The 26,418-nt window shown below is 56.2% G+C and overlaps 4 protein-coding genes across 6 annotated transcripts; 2 read left to right on the forward strand and 2 right to left on the reverse strand.

Annotated features, from left to right (window-relative positions):
• Window positions 1–2,834: 2,834 nt before the first annotated feature.
• LOC309399778 (uncharacterized protein) lies at window positions 2,835–5,192 on the forward strand (the record flags this gene model as incomplete). The annotated part of the gene is made up of 2 exons (XM_081967884.1): window positions 2,835–3,121; window positions 4,666–5,192. 2 exons carry the CDS (start codon window positions 2,835–2,837, stop codon window positions 4,742–4,744), a joined length of 366 nt encoding a protein of 121 aa, XP_081824010.1. The 3' UTR covers window positions 4,745–5,192.
• A 134-nt stretch (window positions 5,193–5,326) lies between these two features.
• On the reverse strand, window positions 5,327–16,216 carry ZNF687 (zinc finger protein 687). Its single transcript, XM_081968439.1, has 9 exons — window positions 16,105–16,216; window positions 9,587–11,843; window positions 9,262–9,440; window positions 8,950–9,126; window positions 8,368–8,530; window positions 7,932–8,267; window positions 7,621–7,733; window positions 7,396–7,537; window positions 5,327–7,303 (listed from the first exon to the last, which is right to left on the reverse strand). The coding sequence occupies exons 2-9, from the start codon at window positions 11,822–11,824 to the stop codon at window positions 6,836–6,838; spliced, it is 3,816 nt and encodes a 1,271-aa protein (XP_081824565.1). The 5' UTR covers window positions 11,825–11,843; window positions 16,105–16,216; the 3' UTR covers window positions 5,327–6,835.
• A 206-nt stretch (window positions 16,217–16,422) lies between these two features.
• Window positions 16,423–20,850, forward strand: LOC309400116 (uncharacterized protein). Of its 3 annotated transcripts, XM_081968442.1 has the most exons (8): window positions 16,436–16,550; window positions 18,051–18,133; window positions 18,551–18,619; window positions 18,718–18,867; window positions 19,363–19,482; window positions 20,063–20,173; window positions 20,385–20,502; window positions 20,661–20,850. In XM_081968442.1, the coding sequence occupies exons 3-8, from the start codon at window positions 18,554–18,556 to the stop codon at window positions 20,687–20,689; spliced, it is 594 nt and encodes a 197-aa protein (XP_081824568.1). In that variant the 5' UTR covers window positions 16,436–16,550; window positions 18,051–18,133; window positions 18,551–18,553; the 3' UTR covers window positions 20,690–20,850. The 3 variants fall into 3 exon arrangements, with proteins under 3 accessions (XP_081824567.1, XP_081824568.1, XP_081824566.1); XM_081968441.1 differs by having other exon boundaries at window positions 16,423–16,482; window positions 18,051–18,619; XM_081968440.1 differs by lacking the exon at window positions 16,436–16,550 and adding an exon at window positions 16,924–17,000 and having other exon boundaries at window positions 18,051–18,619.
• Window positions 20,851–21,447: 597 nt separating this feature from the next.
• Window positions 21,448–25,688, reverse strand: PSMD4 (proteasome 26S subunit ubiquitin receptor, non-ATPase 4). The gene is made up of 10 exons (XM_081968443.1): window positions 25,528–25,688; window positions 25,178–25,318; window positions 24,488–24,602; window positions 23,929–24,015; window positions 23,582–23,650; window positions 23,256–23,471; window positions 22,945–23,053; window positions 22,332–22,463; window positions 22,136–22,203; window positions 21,448–21,803 (listed from the first exon to the last, which is right to left on the reverse strand). Exons 1-10 carry the CDS (start codon window positions 25,551–25,553, stop codon window positions 21,636–21,638), a joined length of 1,131 nt encoding a protein of 376 aa, XP_081824569.1. The 5' UTR covers window positions 25,554–25,688; the 3' UTR covers window positions 21,448–21,635.
• Between the last annotated feature and the right edge of the window lie 730 nt (window positions 25,689–26,418).

Consider the following 26,418-nt stretch of genomic DNA (forward strand, 5'->3'; position numbering starts at 1 on the left):
TTATTCTCACCAGCCACTGGAGCAAAACCATGGGAGTCTACTCTACACTCCTGGGCTGAAGGTTTGCCTGCCATCAAAGGTGGAAAAGAAGAACTAAAACATCAAAGAAGGCCTCAGAACCGGTGGCTATCCCACAATTAGTATGTATGGCATAGATTTTGCCAAGGACGGTGACACCATGTCCAATGCTTTAATTTGTGTTCAATAAAAAAAAACTGTTTAAATTAAAAAAAAAGGAATTCTGGGAGTTGAAGTTCTCCTGTCTTAACAGTTGCCAAGGTTTGAGAAACACTACACTAAGGCAGAAGCTTGTTCACCCCAAGGGATAAAATGCTCAGACGCAAACCGAGCAATGCAATATATGCAGCGTGACACGTACAGATCTGTACATTGGGGGGAAACAAAAGCACCACTTCACATTCGCGTGGCGCAACGTGGGAGAACAAACCCACCAGGACAAGATTCAGCAGTCCATCTGCATTTGAAAGACAAAGATAGCAAAGTCCACAATTTAGCCAGAGAGGACGGCTGGTTTGAAAGAGGGGTCACAGATCCCATCTGTGTTAAAACCGAATAACTCTCAACAGGGGGGGAGGGATATGACACCACTTACCTCCTGTCTCCAACACGGTCCTTTCGGCAGTCCCACGAAGGTCCAACACCCATTTGCACCCTGATTCTGGTGACCCCGGATAAAAAACCCCAAGTGGCCTCAAGAACCCTCAAGAGAGCTAAGGACCAGACGAATGCAAAGAATATAAATCCTTCCATTTCCCACCATTCAGTCAGAACTGAAGAAGCTTCTTGGATGAGAAGCGGAACGTTGGGGCTTATATATCTATATATCTATACACAGGCAGACTTGTTAGCATAATTAGATATACACATATATACATATGTGCATAATAGCATATTTTAGTACATAAATAGAACTATCTGTACTAAATGCTAATATGTACATAAAAGAATGCCTATATATATTACTACTAAAAAGCTAGCACGGGTAATCCTCGACTTAAAAAAGAGTTCATTTAGTGACTGAAGTTACAACAGCACCAAAAAAATGTAACATCATAGTTTTTCACATTTGCGGTTTCAACGTGCCCCATGGCATGTGATTAAAATTCAGAAGCGTGGAGATCACGTTTTGTAACCTGACAAGCAATTGACATTATATATGGCTAGCTGATGAGAGCTAAATAGCTTCAAATAGATCTAATGTCTCACTTAGGAACAATTGGACTCAGAATTGTGGTCATTAAGTCAAGGATTGCCTGTAATATATATAGCCATTCGCCCCAAAAGCTAACTTGCCATGGGCAGGGATAGCACCCCCCCCCCTCCCTTCTGACTTAGAGCAAGGACTCCTGTTGGTGTTTGGGGGGTGGCTTATCTCAGCCCAGGAAGCTAGAAGTAAAACACAACTGCACAAATATATCAAGCACTACAACGTTGCATCAGAACGAAAATCCTTTTACTGGAAGCCAAAAAGTTGGTCTTCAACTGAAGATGGGGAATCCATGTGGCTGGTCCAGATGGGTCTGAAGTTCGTGGATCTGTGGCTGCTGCTCCATCAGGCACATGGCCCTCCCTTCCTCCCACCCACCCAAACAAGCTCCCGGCCATCTCCTCCAAAGCCTCCCGCCACCCAGTTGCAGCTACTCCGCCGCTGTCAGTAGCAGAGCGCCATGGGTTCCAGTGTGAGGAAGCGGACGTGCATCTTGGTCTCTATGTCGATGCCTTCCCATATCTGGCATTGAAAGGGGAGAAGAAGAAAAAACACCCCCAGAGTTAGTGGAAGAGAAGACAACCTCCAATCCTTCAATCTTCAAGGAGCAAATGTTGTATTCCAGAACTCAACCCACAGTTGACTTGGCCTTAGACTTTCCCCCCCACCCCAAAAATAGCTGATGGAAAGAGGGATTGACTCCAAAGCTGAGGTGTGGGCTTCCTTTCCTTCCCTTGGTGCCGTTTGTGGTGCCCAGTGTCTTCTGCTGTGAACCTTTGGCCCATCTCCCTTAAGGAGGGCTCTTCTCCTCATTCCTTTGGCCAATTCACTTAACCCCACCACCCTTGTAAAGTTGGTAGACAGAGAAACTCTACTGTCGAAAGTTCGCCCCCGCCCCTCTCCTAGAATGACTATTGCTTTGAGCAATATTTATTACATTTCCCCTAAAAGAGAAATAGAAATCTGAAAGGAAACCCCTCCGAGAGCCCATGCTGCCATCAAACTTAATTCAGACAGCCTCAAAAGTGAGCTATGACCCCTGCATAGCCCCCACGGGAGTCTGACAATCAAGAGAATAAATGTCCTTGCCAGAGGAAGAGGAGGCGGAAGGGCAAAAGGCCCAAGAGAGGGTATAAACACCCCCCCTCTCTCCTCCATGTGCTCAGCTACCCAGGACCTCAAACCTAAGTGGTCCCGTCCATCAATAAACCATCTTTCCAATCCATCTCCATGTTTCCGGCGTCTTTTGGACAATTTCCGCGCTTTTCCAAACCAAAAGCAAAATTTAGCAATGGGGGAAAAAAGTGCAAGGGTTAAAACGAAGCCGCATTCGCCCCCTCCGCACATGCACGCTTACCGGTTGCTCGTCCAGCAAAGGCCGCGCGAAGCACTCATGTCCGCCGCGAATGAGGCCGAGACCGCCACGCCCCTCCTGACGCCGCCAGCGTTCCGAAGCGCTCCAAGCCACGCCTTCTCCCCCCCACGCCACGCCCCTGCCCAGCTCAGAGTCACGCGTGGGAGGGATGCCCCGGCCTCTAATCCCCAGCCCCTCCCCCCTCCCCGGGACTCCCCCGCCCATCCTCCCCTGCCCGGGACCCCCGTGCCCATGCTCCCCGCGGCTGGCCAGGAGGGCGGCGGGGCGGAGGAAGGCGGGCCGGGCGCCCAGCTTGGCGAGCCCGATCCAGGCCCAGACGAAGAAGGGCTCGTTGCCCGCCAGCAGCGCCGCCGTCCGCCCGTAGCTGAAGCTCCGGCCCTCGAAGCGCAGGAAGGGCCGCCCCCAGCGCTGCGCCACGCTGCCCCGCCCGCCCAGCAAGCCCGCGCCACGATGCCCGCGTCCGCCCCCCGCAGCCCCATGGACGCCCCCTCGCTGCGCTCAGCCCCGAGTCTGTGCCTGTATGTGTGAGAGCGCGTGCACGCCAGCGCGCAAAGGGGCCGGCTGTGTGTGTGTGAAAGGGAGGGTGTGCAAAGACGGGGTAGGGGGGCAGAGAGTGGGTAGGTCTTCCCACGCACAAACCCCCCCCCTTTGGAAGCTGCCTGCCACTCCAACTTTTCACAACTTTGCCAGTTTCCCCCAGCAGAAGCGAGGAAGGGAGGGAGGGAATGAGGGAGAAAGAAGGACGAAGGGAGAAAAGGGAGGGGGAAAGAGGGAACAAATGAGAACCACAGAAGGAAACAAGCAGAGAGAGAGAAAGGCAGGCGGGGGGAAGAACGAGGGAGAAAGGGAAAGGAGGGAAGGAAGAGGAAAGGAGAATGAAAGGGAGGGGAGAAAGAGAGAATGAGGGAGAAAGAATGAGAAAAGAGGGAGGAGGGGAGAAAGGGAAAAGGAATGAGAGAATGAAAGAGGGAGGAGGGGAGAAAGAGAACAAGGCAAAGAGAAGAGAGAAAGAATGAAAGGAGAAGGAGGGAGGGATAAAGAATGAAAGGGAGGGAGGAGAGGAACGGAGAAAAGGAAAGAATGAGAGAAAAGGAGAGAGGGAGGAGGGACAGAGAGAAGAATGAAAGAACAAAGGAGGGAAAAGGGGAGAGGGAGGAGGGAGAAAAGCAAAGAGAAAGAGGGAAGGAATGAGAGAGCAAGAGAAAGAATGAAGGGGGGGGGAAACTTGGCACCCCCTCCACAGGAGAGCCAGGAACTCAGTTGCACTAACCTAGTCCAACATCCACACAAACTCTGGTTTGTTTTGAACTGGGCCTGATTAAATCCAACCCCACCCCCCTCTTGCAAACCACAGCAAGCCCAGTGGGCATCTCCCCTGCCCACCCCCCAAAGAAGGACAAAAGCCAAGGAGTTGTCAGTTCCCTATTGGCGGCCACGCGTCACTCCTGGCACGGCTGCGATTAAACCCCTGATTAACCCATTAATCCCTGCTTAATCCCTGCCAAAAAAAGACCAGGACTTCCATCCATCGTGGTTTCCTGGCCTTAAAACTTTTCCCCTAGTTTTGCAAAGCTGAAATTTCCAATTCCCCGAATCTTTCCCTTCCCCCTCCATCCCCTATGAATCCCAGATGTTGAAGCACAACACACAACACACAACACACCCAAAGGAGTTGGCAACCAAGCACCCTTGTTTTTTGCCCTCTGGCCACAAAGACCAGGAAGAGCCGGAACGGCTGCAAAACAAGGACAAAAAACAAGCCTCAGAAAGTTTATTTCGGGTTTTCCGAAGCCCCAAAAACTCCCATTTTTAAAAATAATAAAATTTCAGACTTGGGAGGGGTAAAAAAAAAACAAGCCAGGATCAGCATCTGGGTTAAAGAAGAACAAGCTTTAAAAGGATGGTTGGTTAGCTAAATTGGTTCTCCCCGCCCGCCCGCTCCCAGGAAGGGGACTTGTGACTGGTCCTCACACTTATGACCGTAGCAGCCTCCTTCCCTAACTCGGTGGGGTGGGGTGGGAGGCAGCTGGGATTTCTTTTAAATCTTGTTTTTCTGATGCAGGAAATGTTGGGAGTGCCCAGAGTCGCCTTCTGAAGCCAAGAAAGCTTCGTTTGCACAATTCCCCAATCTTGGAGCATGAAGACGATCGCCCGGGACGGCAAACCTATGGCAGGAGTGGCACACAAAGCCCTTGCCCATTGCTCTTCCGTCTTCACTGTGCGCGTGCCAGGAAGATGGCCTTCTGTGGTGCACAGCCAAACAAAGCCCAGGTGGACGGAGAGCCTGCGCCCATCAGAAAGCAGAAGACTCCGTTCCTGGCACACGCAGGCCCAGCAGCTGCTGCTCTCCCAGGTTCCGCCAGGTCCATGTGCCTTCGCGGGCATGCCAGGAAGCAGAAGGCAGGGCAGCTGGGGCGCGTAGTCTTCCCACAGGCCGTCCGGTGGGTGGGGTTCCCCGACATTGTCCTAAGCTGGGGGTGTCCAAACGTGGGACCTTGAAGACTTGTGGACTTCAACTCCCAGAATTCCCCAGGCAGCTATGCATGGCTGGCTGGGGAATTCTGGGAGTTGAAGTCCACAAGTCTTCAAGGTCCCAAGGCTTAAGCAAATGATAATAAAAACCTAATTTTGAAGCAGTCTCCCTCTCTCTCTCCCTCTCTTCAAAGAACCAAGCAGGAAAAGGCTTTTTCTGCTCTTTGGGGAAATAATCACTTTAGCACCAGTCACTCGACCTCTTTGCTTTCATTCATATACGTGGTTTTCCTTTTCAGTATCCGTTACATGATCGGTTCAAAGGACACGCGCTTCGTTAGTCTGCAATTAGTGACAACTCAATAATAATAATAATAATAATAATAAAGCAAACCAAACCCAGGAACGAAAAGAAACCCAAATCCAGAGAGACCAACACACCCTCCCCCATCCCCAAAAGGAAACGCCTTAAGACCAAAATTAAATTTAAAAAAAAATACCAAAACCCTCAAAAAGTTATTTTCAGGATTCCGGAGCCCGTGGAGGCCTAAAGCAAGGAAATGTGCCTGTCTCGAACCCACGGCCGGAGTCTCAAGTGTTCGGAGAAAAACACCGTGCTGGAATACTCCAGTCTGGGGGTGACCGGATGGGAAGGTGGCTTCGGATTTTGGCTGAACCGGAAGAGGAGTGCTGGGAGGGACGGAGGGGGGAGGGGGCTAGAAATTGGGGAGGGGGGAAGAGGGAAGGGATGGAGGCTCTAGAAATAACCGGTAGACAAATAACCTGATTATGCTGATCTCTTCTGGGATGCCCCCATGGGGAGCCCATTTGGAGAGAGCCCCTTCCCCACGAACCAATTTCTGTCCCCTTCCCCGCTCTGACCAGGCAAAGACGCCTCACCAGACCCCACAAAATCCGGATTGTAAAAATCAAGGGCTAATCTGCTTTTTTTTCTCCCTCCTAAGCACCAGCTGCTCTTGAGGCATTTTGGGCTCCAGTGAAGGAAGAGAGGGGGCGCCACAAGGCGAAGGCACCCCCCCCCCTCCAATGCTGGGAGGGCACCATGCCAAGGGCGAGAAACGGAGGGTGGGTGGGGAGCAAGCGCAGACCTCCAAATCCTGAAGCCTGGAATGGTTTGGGGGGAAAACAAAAGATTTTTAAAAAAGAGAGGGAGCTTTTTCTCGGTCTTAAGCTAGCCATCATGGTTAGTCAGCGCAGGAGACGCCAAGCCACCTTCCTTGGAGTGAACCAAGCCATGATCTGGAGCGCCAGGGGGACTTCCCACCCCAGGAAACAAAGAGATGGAGAAGCATCAATTAGGGGGGAAAGACCCTAATTCCCCCCTGTGGAAACCTCCGACAGGAAAGGGGGAAAAAAAAACCGGAGTGGTGACGTCCGAAGAAATAGGGGGGGAGTGGGGGGGGGGGTCTCCCGAAACACACGTGTCCTCTTCATGCATCATACTTCAACACCCGTGTCGCTCAGGCAGGACAGGACGGGGAGGGTTGAAGTCTGTCCATCCCTCCCGACAGGGGTCACTTCTGGGGGGCGGGTGGGTTTACCTCTTCCAGCCTCCCGGCCGCTGAAGCCCACCACCCTTTGGCCACGAAAAAGGGGAATGCAACTCCGCCCCCCCCCCCCAGCTGCCAGCCAAGGGAGCCTGGGACTGGGAGGATAAATAAGGCGTCCCCATCACCCGAGCCACGGAAGGAGCCACGAGGGGCACGGTCCCCACTCTCTGACGCGGCTCCGGAGCCCGGCTAGTTCTCGGCCCCCCCGGTCTGTCGCGCCTTGATGAAGGCCATCCCGTGGGTGCGGAAGTGAGTCTTGAGGTTGAGCTGGGTGTCGAAGGCCTTGCCGCAGACGGTGCAGGAGAGGCTGCCCTCGTGGGCCGGGGGGGAGCCTTCCTCGGGGCCCCCCCGGGGGACGCCGGCCTCCCCGTCGCCCCGCTTCTTCTTGTGGGTGATGAAGCGGTGGCGGTTGAGGGAGACCTGGGAGGTGAAGCAGAGTCCGCACTCGTGGCACTGGTGGGCGCTCTCGCCTGTCCGGTGGCGGGGGATGTGCTCCTGGAAGTCGGCCGCCGTGGGGGCCACGTAGCCGCACTTCCGGCAGTGGTAGGGGGAGCGCCGGCTGCCCTTGGGGGTCTTGGAGGGCGGGGTGGTGCTGTCCGGCTCTTCGCTGCAGGAGTCGCCGTCGTCCGAGGAGAGCTTGCGCTTCCGGCTGGAGGGCTGCAGGGCAGAGGAGGAGGAGGGAGGGGTGAGCAAGGCTGTCCGGGGGGGGGGGGGAGGAGGAGGGGGGGAGGGGAGGGGGAGGGAGGTACCTGGGAGTTCCTGGAGCCCAAGCGGGTGGCGAGCACCTCCTGGCTCCGGTTGGCGTCGGTCACCTTGATCCCGTGGCGCACCTGGATGTGTTTCTCCAGGATGAGGCGGCTGCTGAAGGTGCGTTTACCCTCCGTGCAGTACCTGTAAGAGGGAGGGAAGCTGAGAGGGGGGGCAGGAGACCCCTGAGACCCCCCCCCGCGTGTGGGCAGAGGGCGGGGGCTTACCTGCAGGGGTAGACCCTCTTGATGCCCTCGTGGTTCACCCGCACGTGCCTGCGCAGGCTGGGGGCGGAGCAGAAGGAGCGCTCGCACAGGTGGCAGGGAAACTTCTTCACACACTGAACGGGGGGGGGGGGGGGGAGATGCCAATGTGAGGAAGGTTATGACCCCCCCACACACACACAAAAGACCCCCCCCCCGCTCTCCCTGCCTCCCCAGGTGGCACAGCTCCCCAACTGGCCCCAGGAGGGGGAACGGCTGAAGTCCGAGGGGAAGGTGCCCCCCCCAGACGGTCCCTTCTGCCCCCCCCCCCTCACCTTCCCGTGGACCTTCTTCATGTGCCCCACGTACTCGTCCCTCTCGGGGAACCAGGAGTGGCAGATGCCGCAGGTCCAGCCGTTGCTGCGCGACCGCCGGCCCATCTCCGCCTTCCGCTGGAAGCGGCCCCGCTTGCTCTTGCGCAGCTCGGGGGAGCTGGGGGGGTCGTCTTCCGAGGAAGAGGAGGAGGAAGAGGAGGAGGAGGAGGAGGGCTTGGGGAGGGGCGGCGGGGGCTCCTCCTCGGCCGGACCTGGCTTGGGGGCGCTGGGGGCGGGAGCCTTCTTGACCGCTTCCTCCTTGGGCTTCTGCTGCTGCTGCTGCTGCTGGTGGCTGTTCTGAGGGCCGGAGGGAGAGGGAGGCAGCGGTCAAGCAGGGTCTGGCTGCCCTCCCCTGCCCCCCCCTTTCCCGGCCGGCCAGCCCGCCCCCCCTGCTGACCTTGAGGTGCTCCAGCATGGTCCGCTTCTGGGCGAAGAGCAGAGGGCAGTCGGGGCACTTGAAGACGCTGACCCTCTGGTTGACCAGGTGCTGGTCGAAGTGGGAGGAGAGGAGGGGCTTGTGGGTGAAGACCGTGTCACACATGGCACACTTGTAGATCATTCTGGGCAGAGAAGGGGGAGGGGGCTGTAAGGGATGGAGGGGGGGCTCCTTCCTTCCGTCAGGTGCCCCCCACCCCCAACAGGGACACCCCCACCACCACCCCCACTTCCAGGGGAGGCACCAGAGCGGCCTTCCATAAGAATTACAAGAGTGGACTAGAGAGAAATAGGAAAATAAGACTATGGCGTTAATATATAGTAGAATAGTAATAGAAAATAAGAATAATAAGAATAGTTTGGAATCGAATAATAGAAAAATAAGAATATGGGACTAATAGAGGAATAACAACACCATAGAACAGAGCAGAAGAGAGGAGGAATAGAATAGCAGAGCTGGAAGGGACCTTGGAGGTCCTCTAGTCCAGCCCCCTGCTCAAGGCGGAGACCCCATCCCATTCCAGCCCCCCTGCCCCCCCCTCACTTGGACTGCTGGTTGCTGAATCCCGGGTGCTGGGTGTAGATGTGGCCGTGGGCGCTGGGGGCCGACTTGAAGGCCATGGGGCAGACGGGGCACTTGTGGAAGACCTCGCAGTGGGACGTCTGGATGTGGGACTTGATGGAGTTCACCCCTCCAAAGACCACCGAGCAGCTGGGGCACCTGCAGGGGGGGGGGAGCAGAGCGTGTGGGTCAGCCCCCAGAGCAGGAGCTTCGCTTTGCGGCCCTCCAACCCCGCTGGGTGCCAGGCAGGGAGAGGCCGGCCGGGAGGAGGGCAGGGGAGGGGGGCGGCCCCACCTGTAGCCGATCCTGCGGGAGAAATGGAGGCAGGCGTCCTTCAGGTGGGCATCGAAGTTGGCCAGCAGGAAGTTCCCCCCGCACTCGGGGCAGACGTGGGGCGGGCGGCTCTTGTGCATGCGCTGGTGGGCGCTGAAGCTGCAACGGTTGGCCATGATCATCGGGCAGCTGTTGCACACCTGGATGGGGAGGGGGGCGCTTATCAACAAGGGAAAAGCCCCCATTCTCTTCCCCTCCTCCAGCAGGCGACCCCACCCCACCCCCATGGCAGGCAAGGGGCCGCCTGGTCCCTTCTCAGCCGCCCCCTCCCCCTCCCCTCATTTACCGTGGAGGTGGGGCTCCCGGCCTGCTGGAAGTGGGCGGCCAGCGCGGCCTTGTCCTTGCACTGCTCCTTGCACTCCAGGCACTGGCAGGAGTTGGTGGCCGGCGGCTGCTCGGTGCTGGCCAGGGGCAGGACGGGAAGGTCCTGGCCGGGGCCTCCGTTGGCCACCCCGACGTCCGTGGCGCTGCCGGCGGGGGAGGCGGCCTTGCTGGCCTGGCTGAGGGGGGCCAGGGAGACGAGGGGGGCCACGTCCGGCTGGCCGACCATCTGGTCGAGGGCGATGGGCCGCATGACCAGGTGGGAGCACTGCATGACCAGCCCCTTGTCCTTGTGCTCGCGGGCGTGCAGGAGGAGGCTGCACTTGTTGAAGAAGACCAGGCGCTTGGCGCAGTGGTTGCAGGTCACCTCCACCCGCAGGCTGCGCCGGTCGTAGTGCCGGGCCAGGCTCTTCTCCAGGGCGAAGGCGTCGCCGCACTCCAGGCAGCGGTAGCCCAGGGGCGGCAGGGCCAGGCTGGACTCGGCGGGGGGCAGCAGGTTGGGCTTGTAGGGGGGCAGCAGGTTCTTGCTGTTGAGGATCTTGTTGAAGGCCTCCACCAGGCTGGACTGGCTGCGGGAGATGACCGTGCCGGCCACGGGGGGCGAGGGCTTCTGCGGCTGCATCAACACCACCGCGGTGCCGTTGACCTTCTGGCTGGCGGGCGGGGCGGGGCCCCCACCCCTGACCTCGGGGGCCTTGGGGAGGGGCTGGGGCACCAGGCTGAGGATGCTCTTGGCCAGGGCCTTGCTGGGCAGCACCACCGCCTTCTGCTGGGCCACGCTGGCCGCCATCAGCATGGCGCTGCTGGCGTTCTGGATGGTGGAGACGGGCAGCACCGTCCCCTTCAGCTTGGTGCCGTCGCCCAGCTGGACGCTGACCACCTTGGGGGCTTCCGCTGCCGCCACCTTCGCCGGGCTGGCCGCCGCCGGGGCCTTCATGCCGGGGCTCTCCGGAGCGGCCTCCTCCTTCTGGGCCAGGAGGGCAGGGAGGAGGGCGTCCCCAGCCACCGGGGTCTCTGGATCGGAGGACAGCTTGGCGGCTGCCGGATCAGCGTCCGACGGGACCCTGGTGACCGTCCGGGTGATGCTCCCCGAGGACGTCTTGATGGTCTTGATCCTGACCTTGAGCGGCCGGGAGGAACCGGAGGGGGAGCCAGGGCTCTGCTCCCCCCCATCCTCCTCCTCCTCCTCCCCACTGGAGGGGACTGGCAGGCACTGCAGCGGCTTTTCCACCGGCTCGTCCTTCAGGGAGCCACTGCCGGGGGGCTTTGGGGGCCCGGGACTGGCTGCCTGCTGTGGGGAGCCCTGGAGGAGCTGCTCCCGGGGGCTGCAGAGCGGGTGCTTGATGTCGGGCCGGTCTCCCTCCAGGTCCTCCTGGGAGCCAGGCCAGGGCACCCGGGGGGCCGTCTCTGCAGGGTAGCAGGAGGAAGCGGGCTTGGGGGGCCCAAGGGGGCTGGAGCTCTGGCAAGGCATCTCGCAGTCCGCCTCCTGCTTGATGACAGGAGGAGCCGGGAGAGGAGGAGGAGCGGCTGGAGGAGGAAGAGGAGGAGGAAGAGGAGGAGGAGGAGGGGGGCTCAGCGAGAGGCCCATCCCGCCAGGGGGACACGATTCAAAGGCCGGAGGGGCTGAGGGTCCCAGGCTCTCCTCGATGGGTTCGGGGCCGTCCAGGGAGGGGGCAGCGGACAAGAGGGGCGCGGGGGGGATGGGCCCCCCCGCCAGGCCCTGCTCCTTGGCCTGGCCCCCCCGCGGCTGGTCGATCAGGTCCGCCTCCCCGTCCTTGTCGGGCTGGGGGCTGAAGGGGGAGAAGAGGTCCAGGCTCTTGGGGGCCTTCTCCTTCAGGGCCCAGCACTCTCCGTTGGCGGGGGCCATGGCTTCCGCCGGGGAGAGCGGGGAGGCCCGAGGCGCCTCGGCAGCCGCGAAGCCGTTTTGCAGCAAGCGGGAGCCCTCCTTCAGGCCCCCCTCGGCCGGCTCCAGTTGCTCGGGGCAGACGGTGTTCTTGACAATGACGCTGACCGTGGTGATGTCGGCGTGCGGCAGGACGTGCTCGGGGGAAGCCGCCTCCGCGGGGACGGGACGGACGGGAGCCTCGGCCTCCTCGGGGCCCGGGTGGATGGCCTCACCGCTGTCGATGTCAGGGGTGTCGATGTCGGGGATGTCGAAGGCCGCCAGGAGGTCGTCAAAATCCGGGGTCTTCATGTCCCCCATGGCGAGGGCTGGGAAGGCTCTGCAAGACAAGGGCCAGCGGTCAAGCCGGCAGGGACCCAAGGGGTCAAGGCTCCCCCCTCCCACCCTCCCGGCTGGCCTGAGTGGCTCTCCCAAGAAGGACCCTCCCCTCAGAGGTCAAAGGGGCCACCCAAAGGCCCCAAAGCAGAGCTCGACTTATGACCACAATGAAGCCTCTTTCTGTTGCTAAGTGAGACAGCCATTAAGTGAGTTTTAATGACTTTTTTTGCCACAGTGGTTAAGTGAATGACTGCAGCGGTTAAGTCAGGAAGATGGTTGTTAAGTGAAGCCCCCTTGAGTTTGCTTGCCAGAAGGGTCTCCGGAGGGCCAGGACTGCCCTCCGAGGGAGAGGGACCCCCGGCTGCCGGTGGTTGCTTCAAACCCATCTTAAGCAGGGTGGGGGGGTGGGAATCCCGCAGACAAGCGCATGCAGCCATCCCTTGTGGGTCTGGGGGCTGAAGGAAAGGAGAGGGATGGGGCTCCCGAGGGCCAAAGGTCAGAGGTCAGAGCCTGGCAGTTGACCTCCAGCTCTGCAGACAGCCTTGGGGACCCCCAAGGGAGCCATAGCTCTGGGGCTGGATCTGGGGGACGGAGCCTCCATCAATTGATGCATTTAAAAGGTAAAGTTTCCCCCCTCACATCTGTGCTAGTCGTTCCTGACTCCAGGGGGGGGTGTGCTCATCCCCCTTTCAAAGAGCCAGCGCTGTCCGAAGACGTCTCTGTGGTCGCGTGGCCGGCAGGACTCAACCCCTGAAGGCGCACGGAACACTTGCTTTTTTTAAGGGCTTTTGAACTGCTAGGTTGGCAGAAGCTGGGAGAAGTCACGGGAGCTCACTCCGTTACTCGGCGCTGGGGATTCAAACCGCCGACCTTTCTGATCGACAAGCTCAGCCTCTTAGATAGGGTAATTAACTTAACCCCCCTGGGCATCATCCCAGTTCATATCATCTTTGTTTCCTGCCCAGGAATGCAGGGCCGTCTTCCGCTCTGGAGGGGCAGCAGCACACGGCCCCCTGCCCCCCTGTGTGCAGCCAGAGGGCAAAGCCCGTCTCCCTCCCTACCAGCAGGGAGAAAGCAGGAGCCGAGAGGGTCCCATTTATCTCCCTGGAGGGCGGGGGACGGGCAGAGGGGTGGTGAGGAAGAGGAGGAGGAGGGGGCTGAGAGCCTCCGCCTCCTGCCAGGACAGCCAGCCAGGTGGCCCCTGGGAAGGGAGCCTGGCGCAGTCGCTGTGCCCGGCCTCCCCAGCTGCAGAGGGAAGAGCGGGCAGGGAAGCCATGCGGAGGAAAACAAGCGCCCAGCTGCCCCCCAGGGGCCGAGCCAGGGAGGAGGAAGGCAGGGCTACCTTTTCTGCTCCCTCTCCAGCCCAGGCGTGCCAGTGTCACGATGGGCAATTACACCCCCCTCCCCCCTCCCCAAAGGCCCTGCCATCTGCTGACGCTAGGAAACCCGGAGTTAGGAGCAGCCCCCCCCCCCCTTGGAGCACCGGGTGGAGGGCAGGAAGGGCCGCCTGGGCTCCTGGCGAGAGAGAAAAGCAGGGCTGGTGGGAGGAGAGGAGGTGAAGAAAAGACTCCGCCATGCCAATGGACCAGAGGGGGAGGCCGGCAGAGGGCTCCCCCCTTCTCCCTGCTGTTTACACCTCTTCCCACCCTACCCTGTAGTGCAATCCGTGCAGGGGCCGAAACCAATGATTTCCATCCTTGTGCTGTACAAACACTGCCCCCCTTCCCCACCCTGCAGTTCCCCCACTTTTCAACCTCCCCACATCTGGCCTGCTTTCCTTCTCCAGCACAGGGTTCAAAATCCACCCTGGAAACAGGTTGGGCGAGAAGCAGTGGGTTGGTTCCCCCCCCCCACGAAGAGAAGTTTAGTTATTCCAAATGAATTAAGGCCCTTGGCAGCTGCCCACCCAACCCCAGACCCCACCAATCCATGTCTGGCAAGAGATTAAATTCCAGTCCCTTTAAGAGAATTAAGGCAAGGCCATCTGCTAACTTAAAAATACTAAGCAGGGAGGAGAAAGGGGGTGGGGTTGGGGGGGGAGAAAAAGACTCCAAGCTCACTCAAGGGGGGGGGGAGAGAAGGAGGTTAATTTTAATGAAAATACAATATTGATTGCAGGAGTCTTAAGCATAACAAACCCAGGTCAGGAAGAGATCTGTCAGCCCACAATGCAGGGCACAAAGGGGGCTTTTCAATACCAACATGGGACTTAAGTCATTCCCAGAGGGCACCGATTCAAATGCAAACAGTCAGAAAGGCAGCATTAAGCCCCTGGCCTGCAATCCAAAACTTTCACCTGAGCAAAAACACCAAATGTTCTGGCCAGCCCCCCCCCCCCCCGCCCCCAGGGCAGCTCCCACTACACCCCTTCCCCAATATCAGGCCTCTGATTCACAACCACCACTCCCCCCCCCCCCCCCCCGCAGGAAGGAAGTCACAGGAAGTGGACACCACACTTCAAAAAAGCAATAATGCCCCAATGGGTGGCCCTCTTCTCTCGCCTCTCAAAAAGCATCATAAAAAAGTTTATTTTTTAACCAAAAAGGAAACCGTAAAGCCAATAGTTGGTTGGCTGTTTCTGCAACTTGCAAATTTCTCAAGGATTAGAAGGAGCCAGGGTGAATATTAAAAAAGAAAGAAAGAAAAATCCATTTAAAAAAACCTTTACACCTTCCTCTTCAAACCACTTGGCTTTCATCAAATTCACACAATGTGGGCATTTATGTATTTATGGCAAAGGTCTCCCCCCCACACACACACACAATGCATCCGGCCACAGATCGAAAGGAGAGCCCAAGTTTTGTCTGCTGGACAGAAAAGAGTTTAGAACTTATTCAGAATAACAGGGTTGGAAGGAAGGGACCTTGGAGGTCTTCTAGTCCAACCCTCTGCCTATAGACAGGAAACCCTATGCCAGTTGTGCAGGATTTAGGGGGGGGGAGGAAAAAAACCAAGAACAAAAGTGAATTAAAGATTAATTCTCCCCATTTGGGGAGAGGGGCTTCACAATCTTTAACAACTTTCCCCCCCCCCGAGTTTCACCGATAACACAAGGATATGAGCCTCCCCCCCACAAAAGAAATTTCCTTCAAAAGTGCATAAAATAAAATAGGAAGTACATAAAATCCCCCCTTCCCATTTAGGTCCTGCAGAGGATGACCTGACATTGCCCAAAACTGATGGCTCAAATTCAACCTTTTCAAACACACCTGTGATACTTTCAACTCCCCCAACTCAGGTAGATGATGCCCGTAACGTAGGCGACTTTTGATTAATTTTGTTATAAAGGGGGGGGGGGGAGGCTGAACTGATCCAGGGCTGGTAAGGACTTGCATGGTGGGTGGACAGGAAATTTGAGCTACGCAGGCAAGCCACTTTACAATGGTGAAATATAAATATCTACAATAATACAGTATATAGTTGTAAATATTATGACAACCTAAATGACTATATAATATAGATCAGTGAGCTCTAGAAATGGAACTCATGTAAATATGAAGGATACCAATACGGAAAGGCTGCAAATTTGTGTTTTGTTTTTTAACGTTTAAATATGTTTAATATAAATTGTGAAATATTAAAACCCTGGCATTATTGCCACAAAAAGAGCAGAGATGCCTCTCTTAAGCCAACAAGGAAAATTTGCATGTTAATGATAATTTTTTGGGGGTGGGGATTTGCAGGACCCCCAAAACTCCTCATCTCCCTTAATTCTCATCCCTCTTAAGGGGGGGGGGGGGAAGACCCCTCCTAGCTCCTTCAAAGCTTCCCCCCGTTTTTTAGGGCTGGGGTCCCCCACATCTAACCCCCCCAATGGAAAAATACCCATCCCCTCTTTTTGCATTAATGCTATTTTAGCCCAGTGTCATAATAGGGGGGGGAGTCAGAGACCCCCCCCTGCAGTTTTCAGCAGCCACCCCCTCCCTCCAGGAAGGCTTTATTTTGAGGGGGGGCTCCCTTTTTTTAAAAGGCAGGAGAGTTTGGTTGTTTGCCCCCCCCCCACGGCAGAGAGGGCGGGGATGATGGGAACTGGAGTCCAGGGGAAATGGGGTTTGTAGTCCTACCCCCCCAAGGCTGTAAGAGGGAGCTTGGGGGGGGTTGCAGAGGCCTCCGGGGGGAGGGGGCTCCCCAGGGCTGTGGAGGGGAGGGGCGCCCCCCCCCAACCGGGCCCACGCGGCTGCCCTACCCCCCCCCGCTTGGAGGCCCCGGGGGAGGGGAAGAGACCCCTCCCCACGCCTTGAGGTGGCCCCACGGCCTCCTACCTGCGAGGGCCCGGCCCCCTCGGCGGCCCGGCGTGGGGGCTTCGCGGTCGGCGCGGCGCTCCTCTCGACTGCTCTAAGGGCCTCCGCCTCCTCGGCCGCTTCCTGCTTCGCCCCCCCCACACCAGAGCTCACGAATCGACATTGGACCGCTCGGACGCCACTCCAGAGGCTTGGCGGCTAACCGTTGGCCGAGAGAGACGTCGCTCAAAGGCGGGAGCAGGCGCTCCGGATAGCTATAGGGTCAAAAGCCTTCGCTACAGAGGGATGCACCGCCCACTTCGACCTCAGTACTCATTGGAGTCGAGGAAGCGGAGGGGGCTGGCTTGTTCCTGTCGCCTTGTTGATCTATTGGTTGGACGGCCTGCCTATCGATGCTCGGTACGCCTTATCCGCTGGCCGGGGGGAGATGGTTCTGTGCGACCCAGCTGGGGGAATTCATTCGCAGGGTGAGCCTCATCGGTTTTATTGGCTCAGAGTGCCTTAGTTGTCCAGGGGCTTCTCGTAGCGATTGGCTGCCACAAACCTCACTCAGGCTGACACCGAATGTCGCTTTTCAATTGGTGAAAATCCGTCTCAGGCGGGACCTTCGTTATATTGACTCATTGCTTGAGAGCACAGCAACTGCAGCAGGTGTAACGAACCGCCTATTGGTGTTCGACTATGGAGAGGCGGGGCTTTGTCCTCGACTTTCAGTCATCCTATTGCGTATTACTCCCGCCATTCAAATAAATTGTCCGCCCTCCAAGGGCTTGAAAACATGAAAAACACCAACTCGCAAGGCATGATGGGAGGCGAGAGGCCACGGGAGCCGCGCAAGGGCGCCTGGGAGAAAATGACTCGGCGCCTGAGGGAGGGTGCAAAGGATTGTGGGCGATATTGACCAATCTGCACTTCCGGTGAGGGAAAAATGTGCTTTTTTAAACATAAAAACCCATGAAACTGATTTATGCTTAAAAATTTAACAATTGCCTAGGCCAAGGCTCTCCAAACTTGGGCAACTTTTAAGATTTGTGGACTTCAACTCCCAGAATTCCTCAGCCAGCTATTCTGGGGGATTCTGGGAGTTGAAGTCCACAAGTCTTATAAAGTTGCCAAGTTTGGAGAACCATGGCCTGGAGGAAGGAGGCCTGGTCAAAAAAATGGGCTTCTTTTCCTCTCCAAGCCAAGCATATTATTGCACAAGCCAGCATGGAAAACCCTATCCATGCCAGTATTGCTCTCCCTGGCCTACCTCGCAGGGGTGTTGCTCAGATAAGACAGGGAGATGGCTGGGAAAACCAAGAAAAAGCCAGTGGATAAAACCTTGCGCTTGTAACCCTAATTGCTTTTTCAGCTCTGCACAGGCAGATTTGCCCATGAGGACTAGAACCCTGAGGAGGCCGGAGTCTCAAGCCCAGCAAAAGAGTGGGACCCTTGGCCTCCTGCCTCTCCTTGAGGCGGCTTTGTGCTTTGTTTCTCCACCTGCCTCGGTTGCAAAGCCAGATCTTGATCTCCCTGGCCCGGCTTGCCATGTCAGTCCAGCCTGGAACAATCTTCCCTTTGTGCTCCGCCGAGGCCAAGGTCTCCGTCTCCCCCTCCCCGAGGCCGGGCTTTGGACACCTTCCAAGGCTGCCGTGACGAGGCTCTTTTCCTCGGAGGGAGAGCAGTGGCCTTGCTTGGGCCCAGTTGGGGCGAGCGGCCAGCCCCGGAGCCTCCCTTTCAAAAGCGCCTTGTTTGCAATATCAGGTGGTGCAATCTGACCTAAACAAAATGACGTGAAACAGAGATGGGCCCTCCTGTCCAGCCGTCTTCTTGGTCCATGAAACAAAGGCCGCCTTCTTGCTTTGCCTCTCTTCTCGCTTTCCTTGAAACAGGAGAGGTGAAATGGATGACTTTGTTTTTGGCTTTGGGCTTTCTCTCCTGCGCTGTTTTCAACCTCTCCTCTTTTTTCCCCTTCAACTTTTTAGAAATAAACACCTGACTCAAAGGATGATGCAGCAAGAGCTGACCTGAATCTTCCCTTTCTATTCGGCATGGATCGTGGCCAACGGTCTGCAAAATAATTCCTTTTGGAGTGTCGGAAGAGATAAAGCAATACCTCCAAAAAATTAACAAGACTTTGAATTGCGTAAACTCGACTCTAGTAACTTTCTTCAGAAAAAAAAAGGGGGGGGAGATAATATCCCACGCCTCAGGCTGGGTATCTCTGCATTTTCTCTAATAAAGGGATTTTTCTTACCTGAGAGGAAAATACCTGTTCTCTAAACCTGCCTTCAAACTTACTGTCAGAGAGGCGCAGAAAGATTTCTAGCTCAGAGGATGCCGAGCTGGGAAATTTATAGAGGCTCATTGTTCGTCTCGGCTCCCAGCCGGGTGGGTGAGGCTTTTACGAGTCAAAGGCTATAAAAGAGGTGATGCGACCCTCTTGCTTACCACCGTGTGCTTCTACCTGGAGCCCATCCCACAGGACATGGCCAATGAAGAGAAGCACCCCGATTCCTGGCCGGGAGGGCTGCACCCGAAGAGCCCTCCTTATGTAAGTGGGGTTCAAGGAAAGACGGACTGGGCGTTTGTGGTCATTGTCCTCGAGTTGTATCGCCTGTCTCTTTCTGAACTTCTCAATCGGTTTGACAGTCTCTCCACTCCGGTCTGGAGGTCACCAAGACTCCCGTGGCCTCGAACCACAAACTGGTGATCCTGACAGTGGGCGCCATCGCTGTTCTTTCCATCAGCGTCGTCGGGATCCTCGTGGCGACGTTCCTGGGGCGGACGGCTTGTCTCCAGGTAGAGTAAGGGAGGAAGCAGCTGGGCTGGCCATCTCTGAATGGAGCTAATTAGGGCACTCCATTAACAAGGGGCCAGATGGCCAGGTTAAAAGAGGGAGGTCACACCCAGCATCTGGCCAGGAGCCAATGCAACCATAAAGCGTGATCCCAACACAGCAGCAGCAGCAGCCTAGGCAGTGATGGGAAGATGGCAAAACTCCACGCACTGTACCAGTGCCTTAAAGGAGCACCAGAATAGAAGTGGGAATACTCTACCGCACACACTTGATGTTGGAGCCATAAAACTAAATCAACCCAAGCAGCTAATAAGCTCAGCACCCCTGGGGGGGGAAAACCCCTGGTAGGACATTGCTGGGAATGAGATGAGGAAGGATTGTGCCCCGTGACACAGCTGGCATTTCTGTTGCTCTGCTGGAGAAGTCCAGATGGAAGGCTGCCTTGAACCCAGATCTGATGGTCTCCCCGCTTTCTTTTTCCCTTCCCCTCCTCGAAGAGGGGCGCCTTTGGCTACCCTGCACAAGTCAACGTCCAAAACGAAGCATCCCTGCTCCTGGCTCTCAGCGAACTTGGCGAACAGGGACTCTCGCCCGGCATTACCTGCGATTTGAGAAACGTGAGTCACAGCATCCAGCTGGAGCTTCGAGGGGGTGACCTGGGGGGGTCTCTGCCTTTCCCTCCCCCCCCCAAGGGCCCTGGAATTCCTGAAGGACGGTCTTGCGGGTTTCCCCTTCACCATCTCCAAAGCAGGGAATTTAAAGCGCTCGCCAATACCCCTCGTCAGTTTCTTGAGTTGCAAAACGTAGAGCCAAGACAGTTAAGTCTTAGTTAATCTTACGTGTTAAAAATATGAAATGCTTTTGCATTTTCTTTTAAAATGACGATGTTTAAATAGCAAAGATTTCGGTGGAAGGAAAAGCCATTCTTGGTTTTCCAAGGACTGGAGAGCCATGATGGAAAGCCCCCTCCTCTCCTTTTGTAAATTTGCAGCTACAGAAGTGGATTTCCCCCACCCCCCAAGGCCGAGCAGATTTAATTGAACGGGTGTGTTGCTTGGATTCCGTTTTGCCCAGTGGGAGTAATGAGCCCTCTAATATGTAGGAGAGGAAAAAAGAGGCGTTTACTTGAGATCTACCAGGAGCAGAGACGCCCCACAAGGAATGCTAACCTCTTTTGTCTTTGGGTTTTCTCCCCAGCGCCTGATGGTGTATCACGGCCAGCCGGAGGGGTGTCTCACCCGCAAAATGGACCCCTCTGAACTGCTGCCGTCCTGCCAGGAGCTGGAAAGCTTCTTCCAAGCTGTCCTGGTAACTCTCTGCTGCTGTGGGGCAAGGGATGCTGTTTATTCCCCTTGCAGAGAGCAGATGCTCTGCATACAATAGTCCAGCCACCCAACTCTGCTTCTCGCTCTTTCTCCAGCTGTTTCCCTCTTGCCCTTGGGAAGCGGAGAAATGGGGGCAAAGGGGAGGGGGGAGGAGAGGAATGATCCAAAACCAACTTTGCTCGATTCTCTTGTAGAAAAACGTCACTCTGGGGATCACCGCGGAGGTACAGATGATGGGGACGGGGGCCCTGGGAGGCCTGGTCACTTTGCTCTGTACCAACAAGCCAACATACCTGGTTGCAAACTCAGCATGTAAGTTGCATGGATGGGTCGAGGTGGGCAAAACAGGCCTCCCTCTGCATCCCAGATTTGGGGAGGATGGAGATTGCAAGGCTATTTCCTAACCATAACCCACCTTCCTTCCCTCATTCCAACAAAGCCAGATTCTTTCTTCTTTTTTTCCCCCCCAGTGGCTTCTCCGAGAACCAGAACTACTTAGGAAAGAGATCCACTCATTCCTTCCTGCTAAAATCTTCCCCCGCCACGGAAGAGGCCACAAGACGGTTACACGGCTGTGGAAGGCAAGGCACAAGGCAGAGACCGACACCCCCCCCCCCCTTTAAAAATCACTGAATTTGTAGCACTTAATAAAGAAAAGAAAACGTGGAAGGATTTGGTCTTGATAATGGGATTCAGTTAAGAAAAACCCTCTGCATTTCCAAAGTTCCCAATTCTTTTAAGAACAGGGGCCGGAAAAGTCTGTTCACAGCCACTGATCTTTAAAAGTTAAAATAACAGCCGGTGACGGTTGCAGCAGACTTAACAAAACTTAATCACAGGCATGAAGGATTGTGAACTGCAGTTCACCTCCTCGGATGCAATTCCAGGCATCTCCCGATGTTTGGCTACCACAGCCTAACACGGATCTCCTCCTGCGACCCACCATAAAGAGAAAGGCTCGCTGGTGTTAAGTGATGCAGTGTTTTATAATCGGCAGTAATCCTGGTTACAGGAGAGAGCTGTTTCCATGTTTTGCTAGAATTCTCTCTGGGAGCCTCTAACAGACGAGGATCCAGAAGTAAAAATGCCTGGGGAGGAATGGATCTGGATGGAGGTTTAGGAGCTGGGTTTTCTCCCGTTACACAGGGATGAAACTTCACTTTTTCACCTCTCTCCATCCATCACAGAGACAGAGGTTCACACATCGCGTGACCTCCCCCCCTCCCCTGGGGACACTTCAGGTGCAAACACACCAAATACAGAGAAAATTTAAGGGTTTTATTAACTGTTGAACCACAAGCAAAATGCGAAAAAGACACCCTCCCCCCCGGGGACCCCACGTCCCTGCAGACAGACAAGCCCAGAAAGATTAGGGAAACCAAACGCTACCATGCCACACAACCTGGGAGGTGTGTGTGGACAGAAGGACGAGGAGGGACTCCGGCTCATTTTTTCTCTTCCTCCTTTTTCTCCTTGCTTTCCTTGGAGGCCTGGGAGGCGAGGGACCCCATAGCGTTGCGGATGGCCTCGTTGTTGGGGTCCACCCCCGGCAGGTTCTCCAAAACGCTCTGGAGGAATTCGGGATCCTGCATGACATCATAGTCGTCTTCTTCCTGAGGGAGGGAGGACGTCACAGTAAGCCACGACTGGGTTAATCCGGGATTAGGGAACAGATCACGATGGGAGCCCCTCCACCCCCCTAAACCAGGTGTTCTGGGAAAGCTGGCCGGGCAGGAGAGGAGGCCAGGCCCAGGTACACACTGTGCCCAAATTTCCCTCTTCTGCATCACTGACTTTTTATTTAAAAATGAAAAATTGCTTGGTGAGCTTTCCCCAAACGGCAACGGGACCTGGGCCAGGGGGGACATCCTGTCTCATGAGACCCCCAAGCAGTCTTCAGCGCTGCCCCTTCAAGCCCAGCTCGGTGCCCCCAAAAAACTCAAACCTTGGCGGGTTCTGACGTGTCCATATCAGCCGAGCTCTCCCCCTCCACCGACTCCCCTTGCCCAAATTCTGGAGAGAGAGAGAGAGAGAGAGACAAGAGATTGGAGGCAAGGCCAGTTGTACTGGTCAAGCTTCTCCAGCCCCTTTGCTAGGATTGCTCTGGCCTGTCACCCCTTCTCTCCCTCCCCCCTCCTCACCAGCTCCCTGAAGAGACATCTGCATAGCATAGGCTATCTGCTCCTCTTCGGTCATGGTGCTGAGGTCAGGCAGGCCGGCTCGGCCAAAGTCCTGCTGCCCAATGGTCATCTTCAACAGAGCGTCATCTGAATCTGAAAACGAGAGAAAAGAGGTCAGCTCACGCTGGCAAGTGGTGGGCTTCAAAACTGCCCTGAGCGACTCCTCAGCTCTCCCGAGGGCCCGTCTGTTGGCATGCAAATGCATGGCGTTTTCCCCCTGCATTTTCAAAGATGATTTGGGGATTAATTCCGTGTGGCATTAAAAAAATCATTCAATTCAGAAAATCAAAATACAAATTCCAAAACAATAATTACAAGCAAAACAAAAAAAATATCAAACAAAAAAAGGACAAAACATGAAAAAAAATGCATTAAATAGGACAAAAGACAAACACTCATTCACACCTTGGTTGATTACGGATAAATATAATGCCACAATGTTAGTTTCTCCCGTTTTGAACACACAGCAGAGTTCCATCCTTGCTTGCTCAGAAAAGGAGGAAAACCAAGGGCCTCCAAAGAGAGGAAGCGTGTGTCCTCCTTCCCCACCCCCCCTGCCAAGCTCTGCTCTTACCATCCCGTCCTGTGGCAGGAATGCCAGCCTCAGCAGCAGACGCAGCTGCCGCCCTGCGAGCCTCTTCTTCCTGCCGTTGGCGCTGTTCTTCCATTGACACTCGGAGGGCCTGGAGGGGCAGAGGAAACATCAGGAGCCCCTTCCCCAATGCCAGCTTGGCATCCATTTACCAGAATGCCTTAAGAGGACGGAGGGCGCAGCTTTGGCAACGTTTGTGGACTTCAACTCCCAGAATTCTGGGAGTTGAAGTCCAAAGGTCTTAAACGTTGCCCAAGTTGGCCAGATTTCCAGAGCCCCACAGCCCGCCTTACCAATGCCAGCTCTGGGTCGGCGCTGGGGTCCACGCCGAACTCAAAGTCGCTCGCCCCCAGGCCCAGCATGGCACCTCCCTCTCCAGCCAAGATGGGGGAGCTGATGAGGGCATCGGCCAAGCTGGGCCCGGGAGGCACCGTCACCAGGTGGGACCCGGTGCCGTCTTTGCCGTTCAGGGTGTTGATGAAAGCCGTCAGCTTGTCCGTGTTGGCCTCCTGCAGAGCAGAGGAGGGAAGGAAGGAAGGAGGCGTTAGGGAGAGGGGATCTAAGACTCGATTCGCAAAAAAACGACCTTGGGGGTGTGTTTCCCCCCCCCCCACCTCACCTCTTCTCCGAAGTTGATGATGTCCACATTCACTTTCTCCTTCTTCAGCCGCTTGGCCAGTTTCACCAGCTGTAAACGAAGGAGGCATTTGGAGTGCCTGGGAGCATCACAGCCCTTCCACGGGGCAACCTAAACCAAGGCCGGGGGCTCCGTTTGGGAATACTAAGGCCGGGCGTTGGGGCCCTCCTGATGACTCCCAGCCGTAGAGTGAGGAATGCTGGGACTTGTTAGCTCAGCAGCCTTTCTGAAGTCCTGGACTTTATCCTATTTAAACTCTCTCTCTCGGGACTGTGGCTCCCACGTTTTTAGGGAACGTCAACGTATTTTGTCATTTTGGTGTCACTCACGTCCTTCTCGTTGTCTTCCACCGGGCTCCCAACGAAGGCAATGATGCGCATTTTGTGATTCTTCCCCTGGCGATGCTTCAGAGCCAGCTTTGGGGAGGAGGAAGAGTTTTAGAGGAGGGGCTGTGGCCCACTTTCACTCCCCCCCCCCCTTTCTGTCCTAACCCTAACCTCTGATCTAAGTGGAGAGATTGCAGAGTTAGGGATTACAAGAGAGTAAGTTATGCTGGCTGGGGAATTCTGAGAGTTGAAGTCCTTCAAGTGCCCAAGTTTGAAGAACTCTGATCTTGGCAAATAAGTTCAGAAAGGGGGGGCTGCCTAGAATCCCCCCCCTCCTGGCCCCCATCCTTGATTTACTGGATGATGCCACCCAGTTTGAAATGCTGTCCATATACTAAGCAGAGAAGAACCCCATAGCTCTCTGGAAGTTTGCTCAAAGCTTCTACACCTGAGCAGGCAGAGCAGAAGTCCCACAGACCCCAGCAGGCACAGCCGGTGGGGGGGAGGGGCTCAATCCAGGCAGAGAGGGAGAGACCTGGGGCAGGGGGGGGAGGCGCCTTACATGAGCCACTCGGATGCCGGTGCAGAAGGTGATCCGCCCTCTGGGCTGCACCGAATGCAGCTTGGACAGGATGCGGCCTGTGTCCGGGGTCAGGGTGGTCAGCACCTCACAGTTGCTGCAACACAAACCGTCCAGGGTTAAAGAAAGCCTCCCTCCAAAGCAGGCCCCAGGGAGACCCCGGAAAGGCAGGCCAAGCGGGCCAATGAAGGCAGGGAGTAAAGACTCCCAGGGAGGGAAGGGTCCTGGCGAGTCATCTAGTCTGACCCCCCTTCCCAGGTGCCGCCACACAAGGCAGGCCAGGTTCAAAAGCCGCCTCTCCAAGGCAGCCTTGACAGGTGTGTGTGTGTGTGTGTGTTATTGATCTGGGAAAGGCAAGCCAAGCAGAAGGAGGAAGGTCCCTCAGAGGTCATCCAGTCCACCCCCTTTCCAGTTGCCACACAAGGCAGGCCAGGTTCAAAAGCCGCCTCTCCAAAGACCTGACAGGTAGGTAGGTAGGTAGGTGTGTGTGTGTGTATGTGTGTCTTGTCTATCTGTCCCTGAAAGGCAGGCCAAGCAGAGGAAGGGTCTGGGAGGTCATCCAGTCCACGCCCTTTCCAGGCAGGCCATCATAGAACCCCGGGGGTCTCGAGGGTTTCCCTGCCCCCCAGAGGCCACCCAGCCCACCCCCTGCGAGTGGGCGAAGGGGCGCACTTGGCCAGCGTGATGAGCCCCACGTTGTTCTCGGGGTTGGAGCGGGTCTTGGAGTGGCAGACGATGTTGACGGCGTCCTGCTGCGCCTGCAAGCGGGTGGGCAGGAAGTCCCCGTTGCGCATGTACTCGCTGTTGTCCACGCTGAGAATTTGGGGAGGGGGGCAAAGGGGGGGGGTTTCACTTGGAGGTCTGTATCCCCCCAGAGCCCCCTCCCCACCCCAAGGAAGCCCCGCCCCCGCCCCTCCCCCCGCCCCGGCGCCCCCAGGCCCCGCCGTGACTCAGGGAAACCCGCTCCCGCCCCCTCCGGCCGCTCCCTCGCCTCCTCAGCCGCCCCCTGCCCCGCCGCTCACCAGACCATCGTGCTCTCCAGCACCATCGCGGCTCCTTCGCTCGCCCCACCGGCGCCCCCCGACTCCGCTTCCTGCCTCTGCTCCCTCCGGCCGACCGGCCGCTGCCTCGCCACCAATCAGCCTCGCTCTTCTTGGCAGGTCCGGCGCGCGGGACATGCCGGGAGGGATAGTTCTGGCGCCTGCGCGGCGGCTGTCGTGGGCGGGACGCGCAGGCGCAGACTTCAGTTTGTGGGGTTTTCTTTTTTTTGTTGGTTTCAAGGCGTGTGTTACGTACAGGGTTTCCCAAATGCATATAAATTGTATAAGTGTGATTTGTATATATACGTATCAATAAATAAAAATATGTATAAAACACCCACCCACACGAAGGGACGCCGTGGCTCAGTGGCTAAGACCCTGAACTTGTCGATCAGAAAGGTCGGCGGTTCGAATCCCTAGCGCCGCGTAACGGAGTGAGCTCCCGTGACTTGTCCCAGCTTCTGCCAACCTAGCCCTTCCAAAGCAGAAAAGTAGAAAAAATCGGGACCACCTTTGGTGGGAAGGGAACAAGAAATATGCCAATCACAAATCAGTGGGACCAAAATAAATAAGCTTGAGTTAAAAAAAGAAAACTAAGTCATATACGTACATACACATACTTGTAACGTACACTGAACATATATGCATGTATTATGGAGACGCATATTTATTTTTTGTAGGGGGGGGTATTTATAATCCATGTGCCACTCTTCCTGTTGGCTGGGGCTGATGGGGACAGGAGTTTAGCCAGCCTGGAGAAGGACTGGAGCCCAGGAAAGCCTGTTAAGGCATGGAAAGGAAGGAAGCCGCTCGCCTCGAAACGACTGAACGACAACGATGCCGAAAAGCCGCCAAGCGAAGCAGAGCCCGAGC

The sequence above is a fragment of the Natrix helvetica genome, assembly GCF_964273705.1.
Source record: "Natrix helvetica genome assembly, chromosome: 16".
In the NCBI taxonomy this organism is placed as follows: domain Eukaryota; kingdom Metazoa; phylum Chordata; class Lepidosauria; order Squamata; family Natricidae; genus Natrix; species Natrix helvetica.